At 45.9% G+C, this 12,323-nt stretch overlaps 1 protein-coding gene across 3 annotated transcripts in view; it reads left to right on the top strand.

Moving 5' to 3' along the window:
- flna (filamin A, alpha (actin binding protein 280)) overlaps positions 1-12,323 on the top strand; it is a 30,391-nt gene that overhangs the window by 14,341 nt on the left and 3,727 nt on the right. Inside the window, exons 9-42 of one of the 3 annotated variants that reach the window (XM_026998219.2) lie at positions 567-704; positions 787-913; positions 1,015-1,151; positions 1,275-1,471; positions 1,568-1,681; positions 1,759-1,902; positions 2,002-2,125; positions 2,242-2,402; positions 2,486-2,576; positions 2,676-2,845; positions 2,982-3,099; positions 3,233-3,495; positions 3,605-3,923; positions 4,033-4,206; positions 4,312-4,474; positions 4,562-4,722; positions 4,817-4,984; positions 5,114-5,237; positions 5,654-5,810; positions 5,939-6,128; positions 6,759-6,782; positions 7,736-7,983; positions 8,291-8,377; positions 9,243-9,342; positions 9,422-9,562; positions 9,688-9,816; positions 9,960-10,133; positions 10,280-10,441; positions 10,693-10,896; positions 11,041-11,193; positions 11,312-11,434; positions 11,545-11,811; positions 11,945-12,082; positions 12,196-12,311. In XM_026998219.2, the coding sequence (XP_026854020.2) occupies positions 567-704; positions 787-913; positions 1,015-1,151; positions 1,275-1,471; positions 1,568-1,681; positions 1,759-1,902; positions 2,002-2,125; positions 2,242-2,402; positions 2,486-2,576; positions 2,676-2,845; positions 2,982-3,099; positions 3,233-3,495; positions 3,605-3,923; positions 4,033-4,206; positions 4,312-4,474; positions 4,562-4,722; positions 4,817-4,984; positions 5,114-5,237; positions 5,654-5,810; positions 5,939-6,128; positions 6,759-6,782; positions 7,736-7,983; positions 8,291-8,377; positions 9,243-9,342; positions 9,422-9,562; positions 9,688-9,816; positions 9,960-10,133; positions 10,280-10,441; positions 10,693-10,896; positions 11,041-11,193; positions 11,312-11,434; positions 11,545-11,811; positions 11,945-12,082; positions 12,196-12,311 (5,306 nt within the window). The remainder of the gene's footprint in view (positions 1-566; positions 705-786; positions 914-1,014; positions 1,152-1,274; positions 1,472-1,567; positions 1,682-1,758; positions 1,903-2,001; positions 2,126-2,241; positions 2,403-2,485; positions 2,577-2,675; positions 2,846-2,981; positions 3,100-3,232; positions 3,496-3,604; positions 3,924-4,032; positions 4,207-4,311; positions 4,475-4,561; positions 4,723-4,816; positions 4,985-5,113; positions 5,238-5,653; positions 5,811-5,938; positions 6,129-6,758; positions 6,783-7,735; positions 7,984-8,290; positions 8,378-9,242; positions 9,343-9,421; positions 9,563-9,687; positions 9,817-9,959; positions 10,134-10,279; positions 10,442-10,692; positions 10,897-11,040; positions 11,194-11,311; positions 11,435-11,544; positions 11,812-11,944; positions 12,083-12,195; positions 12,312-12,323) is intronic. The other 2 variants (XM_026998220.2, XM_026998221.2) reach the window with 2 other exon arrangements.

Genomic DNA, 12,323 nt, shown 5'->3' with positions numbered 1-12,323 from the left:
CTGGATCGGTCTCTTGGCCTCTGACATCATTTCCTGTGCCCATGGATCAGTGTTGGGTACTTTTGCTTGCTTACTGTTGACGTGCTGCATGTTTTGTGAACTGAAGTCATTCTGCCTCTGCATACAGCCGATGTGTTATGGTGTCTCTCAGCCACAGTGAGCTATTCTAAATGGGGGGGCAAATCCCAAAAAACTCTTGTTACTAATAGAGCCATCTCCATCTCAGTGGAAGCCTATGGAGATCAGCATTAAGTGACGCATGCTGCAGTCATCTTTCAAGGCTTTACTAACCTTTTTTTTTTTTTTTGGTCAGCTAGAGACACAAGCCCAGCTTCCTTTACTGATGCACTGTGCTGCTGATTCTGCTGTCCGTTTCCTCTTTTGTCTGTGCTCATAGCCTGGCAAAGATAATGGCTCTGCCACTCATTGTTCCTTCTATCTCCACTTCAGCATGTCCGGGAGTTCCTGCCCGTCTCTGAAAAGCCTAACTGTTCCAGTAACTATTGGGTATTTGGGGTGCGCATTGCACATGGTAATTAACTTTCCATGTCATTTTCCTCTTTCAGCCTGCAACCCCAGCCTGTGCAGAGCCAAGGGTCGTGGCTTGCAGCCCAAAGGCCTGCGGATCAAGGAGACGGCAGAGTTTAAGGTCTACACCAAAGGAGCTGGCACAGGAGACCTGAAGGTCACCATTAAAGGCCCTAGTGAGTGATGCCCAGGGCCGAACAAGCAAATGGGGTTGTTTTTGTATTGTATGCGTCTGTCACACATGAAATTGTTTTCCAGAGGGTCTGGAGGAGCCCTGTAAGAAGAAGGACCTGGGAGATGGAGTCTATAGCTTTGAGTATTACCCCACAACACTGGGCACCTACATCATTACAATCACCTGGGGTGGCCAGCATATTCCTCGCAGGTTAGGCTTGGCTGCTGTATCTACCATCATCCCAGAAAGGGAAGCAAAAGCAAGGCACTGTAAATCTGGCCTCCCCATTCATGCCCACTTTGTTTTGTCAGCCCGTTCGAAGTGAAGGTGGGCAGCGAGGCAGGACCACAGCAGGTGCGAGCATGGGGCCCAGGGCTGGAGAGTGGTGTTGTGGGCAAGTCTGCTGACTTTGTGGTGGAGGCGGTCGGAGACGACGTTGGCACCTTGGGTGAGCTCATCCAGCATTTTGCACGCCACATTATCAAACTGGGACCCTGTTTTGGTCATGAGGATTTGTTGAAACACATGGCAGACCACTCCAGTGGTTCACCTTCACTGCTTTTCTGCTCAGGTTTCTCTGTGGAGGGTCCATCCCCAGCCAAGATAGAGTGCGATGATAAGGGCGACGGCTCCTGTGACGTGCGCTACTGGCCCACAGAGCCGGGCGAGTACGCCGTGCATGTGCTTTGTAGGAACGAGGACATCCAGCTCAGCCCCTTCATGGCTGAAATCATACCGGCGCCAGACAGAGACTTCCACCCCGAAAAGGTCTAGATGCTTCTCCCAGCTGCTTACTGCCCGAACATGAGAGCTGCAAATGCCAAGTGTTTGGGCACTGACCTGTTTACTTCACTGCATTTGTAGGTGAAGGCCTATGGCCCAGGCCTCCAGAGCAGCGGTCTGGCTGTAGGGAAACCAGCTGAGTTCACTGTGGATGCCAAATTGGGTGGCAAAGCTCCTCTAAAGATTCAAGCTCAGGTATGTTGCCTATACCCTTTGTACCATGTTTAGAGGATTAAAACAAGATGATCATTATGATTCTTTGCTCCTCTCAGGATCGTGATGGAAACCCAGTGGACATGCAGGTGAAGGATAATGGTAACGGGACATACAGCTGTAGCTACAACCCTCGTAAACCCATCAAACACACAGTCATGGTGTCCTGGGGTGGAGTCAACATCCCAGAGAGCCCCTTCAGGGTCAGTTGCTGCTGAAATCTCAAGACCTGCATTACACTTTTTATATGGTTATATATGTTTGATGTGTGTGTGTGTGTGTGTTCTTAACCTAACCTGTAGATGAATATTGGAGCTGGATGCCATCCTAATAAGGTGAAGGTATCTGGACCTGGTGTTGCCAAGACAGGCCTGAAGGCTTATGAGCCAACGTACTTTACTGTGGACTGTTCAGAAGCTGGCCAGGGTAAACTTTGTTTTTTGTTGTTTTTTTTTTTTAATAACAATCCTACTCTAAGCTTTTGGTGCATCACATCTGTTTTTGGTAACTGCTGTACTTCAACACTTCATTCTTCTCTGTAGGTGATATCAGTATTGGCATTAAGTGTGCTCCAGGCGTGGTGGGACCAGCTGAGGCTGACATCGACTTTGACATCATCAGAAATGATAATGACACCTTCACAGTTAAATATACTCCCCCTGGAGCTGGAAGCTACACTATCATGGTTCTGTTTGCTGATCAGGCAAGTAGCGATTGTGTGTGGGTGCATGCATGGGTGTGCATGTTCATGTTCTTGCGAGTGTTGACATCTGATTTGTCTTACAGGCCATTCCCTTGACGCCCATTAGAATTAAAGTGGATCCCTCACATGATGCCAGCAAGGTCAAAGCAGAGGGACCTGGTCTCAGCCGCACTGGTGAGAACATATGTCAATAGGTTACATTTTGGTCCATATCAGGCAGAGATGTGGCATAAATGAACAAGCATAATTGTGCTCCATGATTTGTTCCCTCAGGTGTGGAATTGAGCAAGCCCACTCATTTTACTGTAAATGCCAAGGGAGCAGGCAAAGCCAAGTTGGATGCTCAGTTCACTGGCCCTAACAAGGCAGAGGCTGTGCGAGACTTTGACATCATCGACAACCATGACAACACGTATACTGTCAAATACACCCCAGTGCAACAGGTAAGAACACAATTCCCATTTTCAAGAGCAGTAGTCCTGATCCTTTTAAAGTATTCAGATATTTAGTGCCAGTTTGGCCCTTTTAACACAAACCAGAAGTGTGTAAGATCTGCTTTACCCAGTTTTCTCTCTTCAGGGTAATATGGGTGTGAATGTGACCTATGGCAGTGACCCCATTCCCAAGAGCCCATTTGCTGTGGCTGTGGCTCCTTCACTGGATCTCAGCAAGATTAAAGTTGCAGGCCTTGGAGAAAGTATGTTATTACATCCATGTACTGCTTTGATGTTTTGAAGCAAGAGTCCAATAACAATTTTACTCCCTAATGCTTTGGAATAATAATTAATAAAAAAAAAAAACAAAACTCTTGCAATTTCTTTCCACTTCAGAGATGACTGTTGGGAAAGACCAGGATATTACAGTAAAGTCAAAGGGTGCAGGTGGCCAGGGTAAAGTTGCTGCAAAGGTGACTGGACCATCTGGTAAACCGGTGGCGTGTAAGGTGGAACCAGGTTTAAGCCCAGAAACCAGCCAGGTCCGCTTCATTCCCAGAGATAAGGGACCCTATGAGTTGGAGCTCACTTATGATGGTGCCCCCATCCCAGGAAGCCCCTTCCCTGTAGAGGCTGTGGCTCCCACTGACCCATCTAAGGTGAGGGAGTTGCTCTGTGGATATATTGATTTGTTTCTGCAAAAAGCTGATCTAATTTCTCTACATTGTTCTGGTCATCTACAACTGACTCATTTGCTCTGGTTTTCAGGTTCGCTGCTCTGGCCCAGGTTTGGAGCGAGCCAAAGTTGGCGAGACTGGCCAGTTTGTGGTTGACTGCACCAACGCTGGCCCAGCTGAGCTGACCATTGAGATAATCTCTGATAATGGCACTGAGGCTGAAGTCCACATCCAGGATAATGGTGATGGAACTTACACCATCACCTACATTCCACTGTACCCTGGAGCCTACACTCTTACCATCCGCTATGGTGGACAAGATGTTCCAAACTTCCCTGCAAGACTCAGTGTGGAGCCAGCTGTAGAAACTAGTGGTGTAAAAGTGTTTGGACCTGGGGTTGAAGGCAAAGGTAAGATTTACCTCCCCTACTCACAATGCATGTTCTGTTGTCTGTTTAAATACGACTAAGGGTAAAATTCCTTTGTGCAATTTTAAGATGTTTCTTATTTCCTCTGAAGGAGTTTTCAGAGAGGCTACCACAGATTTCACTGTTGATGCTCGTGCTCTTACCAAAACTGGAGGCAAACACATCAAGACCTGTATCAACAACCCATCTGGCAACCGCACTGAGGCTCTCATCCGGGACCTGGGAGATGGTACCTACAAAGTGGAATACACCCCTTATGAAGAGGGTAAGCCTTCATGGTTCTTCGAGAGCCGCAGCACAGGTCAATGGCTTGTTTAGCTTTAATATTGGTAAACCAAATTTTGGCCTGATGAGTGGTGTTTATGGGCAGGTCCCCACAGAGTGGAGGTTTCCTATGATGATGCCCCAGTTCCCAACAGCCCGTTCCGTGTGCCCGTGACGGAGGGCTGTGACCCAGCTCGTGTGTGCGTACATGGTCCAGGACTGCAGGCTGGAATCACCAACAAACCCAACAAGTTCACTGTGGAGACCCGGTGAATAGTCAGCTGCAGTTCTGAGTGTTGCTCGCTCGCTCGCTCGCTCGCTCTCACACATTTATTTATTTATTTGTGTGTCTGTAGTGGGGCTGGTACAGGAGGGTTGGGTCTGGCTATGGAGGGACCCTCGGAGGCAAAGATGTCCTGCACTGACAACAAAGATGGCAGCTGCTCTGTTGAATACATCCCATATGAGCCAGGGACTTATAACCTGAACATCACCTATGGAGGCCAGCCAGTCACTGGTGGTTATTTATTTAGTTGCTGTTTCCTCCTCTCCTAGCTTGTCATTTCTCCCCCCCCCTAAAAAATCATTAATACTACTACCTTCTCTTGCAGGAAGTCCTTTTTCTGTGCCTGTCCATGATACTGTTGATCCCACAAAGGTGAAATGCCAGGGTCAGGGTCTTGGGACCAACGTGCGGGCCAATGTCCCGCAGGTTTTCAGTGTGGATGCCAGCAAGGCAGGTGTGGCTCCGCTGAAGGTCCGAGTGCAGGGACCCAAAGGTAAAAGAATGTGGGCATGCATGGACTCTTGAATTTATTTATTTATTTTTAAGTGCACTTTAAACACATCTTTTTAAAAATGAGGAAAACCAAGCTGATGCTGACATGCTGGTCTTAACATGTATTCAGGTGTGGTGGAGCCAGTTGAGGTGGTGGATAATGGAGACCAGACTCACACTGTGAGCTACGTGCCCACCAGAGAAGGGTCATATTCTGTTAATGTACTGTATGCTGATGAGGAGATCCCACGCAGGTACACACCTGCATCACAGCCACTACCAACACTGTACTTTTTAAACCAGGCCAGAATTGAATTGGCAGTGATGCCGTCTGAGACCCAGCAGTCTACGCTGGCTTGCTGCATGGCTTGGTTTCCTCTTCTACTGATTGTGACTGACCAGTCATGCTATCACAGATTAGTACAGACAGCTGTTCCATAGAGACAAGTTGGGTAGCTGCACAAGGTCAGGATATTGCTCCATTAGCAAGCTAATAATTGCTATGCCACTGTGATGACTGCAACAACTAAAACTTGCTAGGTCAGAGGGGGTGGAGGACAAATCTTCAAGCAGACTCCGAAATATAAACGTTCACTGAATAAATTGGCACTTCATGCTGCTTTTCTCCCTCTTGTCTTCCTCTTCATCCAACATGCTGTCTCTTTTTTAGTCCTTTCAAAGTAAAGGTTCTGCCCACACATGATGCCAGTAAGGTCCGTGCCAGTGGCCCTGGTCTTAATACCACCGGTGTGCCTGCCAGCCTTCCAGTGGAATTTACCATTGATGCAAAGGATGCTGGAGAAGGACTTCTGGCTGTGCAGATCACTGTAAGTTCAAGAGTTTGTTGCTGAACTGCCACAGTCATGCTTAGCTTAGAATTCATTAAAATGGGGGCATTTTGTTTTTCTGATGGCAGTCTTTCAGCAATTGTTTTCATGCATATATTGTCATTTAGGATCCAGAAGGGAAGCCCAAGAAGGCAAACATTCGTGATAACCAGGACGGCACTTATCTGGTGTCTTATGTGCCTGATATGACTGGGCGCTACACCATCCTTATCAAGTATGGTGGGGATGAGATCCCGTACTCCCCATACCGCATCAGAGCTGTGCCCACAGGAGATGCCAGCAAATGCACAGTAACTGGTAGGCTTCCCCTGTACAATACTAGTTGCTCAATCACTGAAACATTAAATGTAATTTTTGAATGTTTGTGGGGTTTTTTTTTTTTGTTTTTTGTTTTTTCCCTATGCATCTCCATTCAGAAAATTTATCCTATAAGACTTTGAAGATGTCTACCTCTCTGGGTGCAGTTTTCTGCAGTGGGAATTAGTGTGTCCAGACTGAAATACATTTTTTATATATATATATAAAATGAACTATTTTGATCTTTAAACAGCCAGAGTATTCTGTTGTGCCTAAGAATTTCAGCCCTAATTTAAAATTCCTTCCAAAAGCCAAACCACTCAAATATTTAATCAATGCATTACCCTTCTGTGGTATGTAGTATTTCAATGGTTATGCTGGTTGAAGACCTCTAAATGATTGTGTGTATGTGGCTCCCAACCTTGTCACCTACTCAGAAAACACCCTGTTGTGCAGAGCTGCTCTCACTCCCAGCACACTGTTCACTACTTATTTAAAAACAGTTCCTTCCTTTTTTTTTTCTTTTATTTGAGCACATTTTGTTGTGTATTGTCCTGATTTTTTATTTTTATTTTTTTTGTTTTTCCTTTACTTCTCACTTTTTCCACACTCCGCTTCTCACGTTCTCAGTCTCAATTGGAGGTCACGGTTTGGGTAAGATCTTTGACGGATGTCTCGCTCCAGACTGTTCTTTTTGCATGCAGAATGGCACCATCCTGCTTTTCTGATTAGTACTCCTTCAAAACCCATTAATTGTCTAATTTTAAGTTTGTTCTTTAAAAGTCTCTCTTAAAAGGTGAAATTAATTTAGATTAAGAATGTAGTTCCCAGGTTTTATGTAGCTTTTTGGGTCAGTGCATTGGCTTGTCCTCTTCCTGTCTTTCTGTAATGCAACAGGCAGCATGTTCTAAAACAAAAAAAAAAAGACTAATCACTAACTTGAGTTTGGCTTTCATTTGAATGTATGGTGGAATTTGCCCTTGAGGTTACTAAATGCATTTGAGACTGAGGTCTTTTCCTCTCTGATGCACAACATTCTGCATTAATAAAACTAGGACATTAATTACGGGGATGTAACACTCCGCTGAGGTGACGGAGAAACTGAAGAGCAGATGTATGATTTTCATTAAGCCCAGTGAGCTGAAATTTAAGGACTGCACAACTATGTATTAATCAAAAGTTAAATAATCATAAAAGGCTTTTGGTTCATGAAGTGTATAAAAATGGAGAGGATTGCCATCAAATGAGCAACATTATTTATAAAGCTCCTGACGTGTGCTTACTGAGATGTTTAGACGTTTCAGTTCTTGAGCACTTCAGAGCTTGGTCAGAGCAGAAATATTTAAGATTCAAGTGCAGAGATTTCTTAAATGTTTAAATGCAGTCACGGTACTGCTCAAAATCCATCATAATTGTGCAGCCTGAACTTTAACCTTTCGACCGCCACCTCTTCAGTCTCCCATTGTGTCATAGAAGTGTGTTGAGGTAGGATGCATGGTAGAATGAAAAATTGCTCCAAGTGGTTAGATACTGAAGCTGAAGGGAACAAACTGGCTGTGTGCAGTGGCCATATGCTTGCTTTGAAGTTGATCTCTGTCCTTCCTCAGGTGCTGGAGTTGGTCCTACTATCCAAATTGGAGAGCAGACAGTCATTACAGTGGATGCAAAGGCTGCTGGGAAGGGAAAGGTGACATGCACAGTGTGCACTCCAGATGGCGCAGAGGTAGATGTGGACGTGGTAGAGAATGAGGATGGAACCTTTGACATCTTCTACACGGCTCCCCAGCCTGGGAAGTATGTCATCTGCGTGCGCTTTGGAGGAGAGCATATCCCCAACAGTCCCTTCCAGGTCACGGTACGTAGACAGGCTGCTTGATCCTCCACCCTGACCTGGCCGTTGAGTTCTGTTGCAGCAGACGTGTCTGCCTTTAAATGATTTGGATGAACATCTTTTAGACGAGGAAAAGATTTGTAGATAAATACTTGACATGATGCTCTAATCTTACTAACTGAATAGAATCCAGTGGTGTTTAAGTAGTTTTTGTTCTGACAGAGGCTTGGACTTCTTCAATCATAAGCAGCTTCCCGAAGGAATGCTCTATACCAGTGTTGATGCTTAAGCACTGGAGTATTTCACAGTCAATTCTGTCATCCTGTCTCAGGCTTTGGAAGGTGCCTCCCCTGACCGGCTTCTGCAGCAGACCCAGGTCCCGCAGTACGCCTACGCGCCCAACATGGGCCAGCCATGGGTACTGACACTTCCCGCTTTCCTGTTACCATGTCTGCCTCACTTTTTGTTCCTTGTTGACGTTCCCCTTCGCACTCAGCCCTCCCCCCCCTTTCTTTCTCATCTTCATTTTCCAACTGCTATATTCTCTCCCCGCAGGTGTAGGTCCTGTTTCGTCTAACTCCGTCTGGTCCCGTTCAGATAACGGCAGCCATTTTGAAAGCAATAAATGTGGAAACCCACATTTTAACAAAATGGCTGGCACAAAATGACATGTTGATGCTGTATGTTCATCTCTGTGGTTTAATTTAGTTTGGTTGGTTCCTTTTTGTGGTTTGTCACTGTCTTGTCTGCTTGGCTTTCACTATGCATTCCCCCCCCCCCCCCAGACTAGCAAATCAGACTGAGCCTTCATTCTCTTGTCATGAAATGGTGGTTTTGGTTTTGTTTTTTTTCTCCTCTCTCGTTCGTGTTGGCAGATGTCATTCTTCATTACCGTCATTCTTCATTACCGTCATTCTTCTTCTCTCCCCCCCCCCCTCTATTGGGCATATAGTGTACCCACTCTACCAGTTTTGTTTTTCTGCCAATGTTGCTCCTCACCACTTTTATTTAGATCTGTTGTATGTGGTTTTGTACTTGATTTCACCTAATGCCTTTATTCAAAGATTTGTTTTTACAAATTCATAATGTGACATTTCAAGCTATTAAGGGTAAACTGTAAATGTTGACAATCATTTTTCTCTTGCTCTTACTGTTTTTCTTGTAGACATCAAATTTGTGCAATATTTCAATCCAAAAATTGCTATAAAACCCCTTTCAGGGCTAAATAAGCATGCTTCCTCTGGTTGAGGTCAGAGTACTGATCTTTTTGTCCTGCTTTTCAGGCGACTGACCGGCCTATGGGCATGAATGGGCTAGATGTGGCTAGACTGAGACCCTTTGATCTGGTCATTCCCTTCACCATCCAGAAGGGAGAGATCACAGGCAAGTGCTCCAAGACATGTCACCTCTGTTGGTGGGCACATGAAGAAGCCTTTGAAATAATATGCTGAATCTTTCTCAGGTGAAGTAAGAATGCCATCTGGAAAAGTGGCTAAGCCAGATATAACGGATAATAAAGATGGCACTGTGACCGTGAAGTATGCTCCCACAGAAGCTGGATTACATGAGATGGATATCAAATATGATGGGATACATATTCCAGGTAAAATGTGTTTATGTAAATGGTGTGGGTTTTTTTTATGGCTTTTATTTTTATATAATTGGAGGCAAATCTGAACATGAATAAAGCATCTTGGACTCCAAACTCCTTTCTCTCCCCCCCGACAGGAAGTCCACTGCAGTTCTATGTGGATTTTGTCAACAGTGGACATGTGACTGCCTATGGCCCTGGTCTGATCCACGGCATGGTCAATAAGCCTGCTGTCTTCACTGTCAACACTAAAGATGCTGGAGAAGGTACAGTAGCATTTTGCTCCTTTTAACGCAACCTCTAAACTAAAGCCAAGTATCTCATTGACCAAGGCTCCATTATATGTAGTAAAGCTGGTTGCTGAAACAGTGGGATGGAACACTGAAAAGGTGGTTAATGTGTTCATCAGGTGGTCTCTCTCTGGCCATTGAGGGGCCATCAAAGGCAGACATTAGCTGCACAGACAACCAGGATGGCACCTGCACCGTGTCTTACCTCCCTGTGCTGCCTGGAGACTACAACATCCTCGTCAAGTACAATGACAAGCACATCCCTGGCAGTCCCTTCGTGGCAAAGATCACAGGTCAGTAACTGTCCTAAGGTCAGATGATGGGTGGAGAGACTTGTATGAATAATGGCCAAAGACTGGTGGTAGATGGTATTCTTTAATCCCAGTTGCATTATCCATTACATGCAGGTCGGTGGTGATCAAGTTTTCTCTGTTCACAGGTGACGACTCCATGCGCATGTCCCATTTGAAAGTGGGTTCTGCTGCTGACATCCCATTAGACATTGGAGAGCTGGACCTGAGCCAGCTGACTGCCTCCCTCACCACGCCCTCTGGTCGCGAAGAGCCATGCCTACTCAAGATGCTGCGCAACGGCCACGTGGGTAAGCCAACCATGGGAGAAGATACCACCTCTTTCCTGTCCTTGCTACCAAAACACCCTACACATTAATCATTCTTTTGCCATCTCAACCACCCATTGGTTAGAATACTTGAGGTGGCATTAATTATGGTACAGGCTGTCTTCCTGCACTGAGTTTTGCTTCTTGCTTCCTGTGAAGTAGCAAGTCTTAGATACATAGAAGGAGAAAGAAAGGGAATCATAATCTCATTTGGATTTTTGGTACTTCTTCAGGTGTCTCTTTTGTGCCTAAGGAGATTGGTGAGCACCTTGTGAACATAAAGAAAAATGGCCGCCATATTCCCAGCAGCCCTATAGCTGTTATGATTAACCAGTCAGAGATTGCGGATGCCAGCCGGGTGCGTGTGTCTGGCCAGGGTCTGAGCGAGGCACGCACGTTTGAGCCAGCTGAGTTCATCATCGACACCAGAGACGCAGGTGAGGGCAGGCTGCCTCCATGAAAAGCTGACCGTAAACCGTTGCAACCATGTTTAGAACTTTTAGGTAACTGTGATGCCTAATGACGTCCAGTGTAGCACTGAAGTGTACTGATAGAGGTGTTGATGGTGCTCTTTGCTCAAGGCTATGGAGGTCTTAGCCTGTCCATTGAAGGGCCAAGTAAGGTGGACATCAACACTGAGGATCAGGAAGATGGAACCTGTAAGGTCACGTATTGCCCTACAGAACCAGGAAATTACATCATTAACATCAAGTTTGCTGACCAGCATGTTCCAGGTATTTATTTATTTATTGGTGTATGGTTTTTTTTTTTTTATAAATGATTTGAATGGTGGCCAATGTATGTTTCATGGTCAATGTATCTTTTTCTAATTCATTGCTTCTGTTCTCACAGGCAGTGCTTTCACAGTGAAGGTGACTGGAGAGGGCAGGATGAAGGAGAGCATCACTCGCAAGAGAACGGCTGCATCTGTTGCCAATGTCGGTAGCCAGTGCGACCTGAGCCTGAAGATTCCTGGTAAAAATAAAATCGCACCAAAAGTTCCTAGAATTCTCGTCAACTTCACTATATAATCTGAGTGTTCAGTTTCTAAATTATACCTGACCTTTTTAATCTCTGACCTATAGAGATCAACATCGCTGACATGACTGCCCAGGTGACCAGCCCCTCTGGGAAGGTGCACAAGGCTGAGATCATGGAGGGAGAAAACAACACCTACTGTATTCGCTTTGTGCCCACTGAGATGGGTGTTCACACGGTGAGTGTGAAGTACCAGGGCCAGCATGTCCCAGGCTCCCCATTCCAATTCACTGTGGGACCTCTTGGAGAAGGCGGTGCTCACAAGGTCCGTGCAGGAGGCCCGGGACTGGAGAGAGCAGAAGCAGGAGTTCCAGGTATGTGTCTACGTGAAGATTGTCATTTTAAAATGCAAAAAAACATCTAATGTTTGAGTTGACTGACTGCTGAAAAGCCTGACTGAAATAAATTATGGTGCACTGCACACATTTTGCAATCTGCTTCCTTCAGCGGAGTTTAGCATATGGACACGTGAGGCTGGAGCTGGAGGATTGTCCATCGCAGTTGAGGGGCCGAGCAAGGCTGAGATTGCCTTTGAAGATCGCAAAGATGGGTCCAGTGGTGTCTCCTACATTGTCCAGGAACCTGGTGAGCGAGGGAGCAGCTGGATCCTGCTTGCTTCTAAATCGCACACTGCAGGGTTTTTCCCGTGTCCTCATCGTCAAGACATGCCATAACCTGAATGTGGGCTTGCTTTGCAGGCGATTATGAGGTTTCCATCAAATTCAACGATGAGCACATCCCTGACAGCCCCTTTGTTGTGCCTGCTGCATCGCCTTCTGATGACGCCCGCCGTCTTACTGTTGCCAGTCTTCAGGTGAGGCTTCGA

Source organism: Electrophorus electricus, chromosome 24, assembly GCF_013358815.1.
Source record: "Electrophorus electricus isolate fEleEle1 chromosome 24, fEleEle1.pri, whole genome shotgun sequence".
In the NCBI taxonomy this organism is placed as follows: domain Eukaryota; kingdom Metazoa; phylum Chordata; class Actinopteri; order Gymnotiformes; family Gymnotidae; genus Electrophorus; species Electrophorus electricus.
This window is presented reverse-complemented; position numbering and strand designations above follow the sequence as displayed.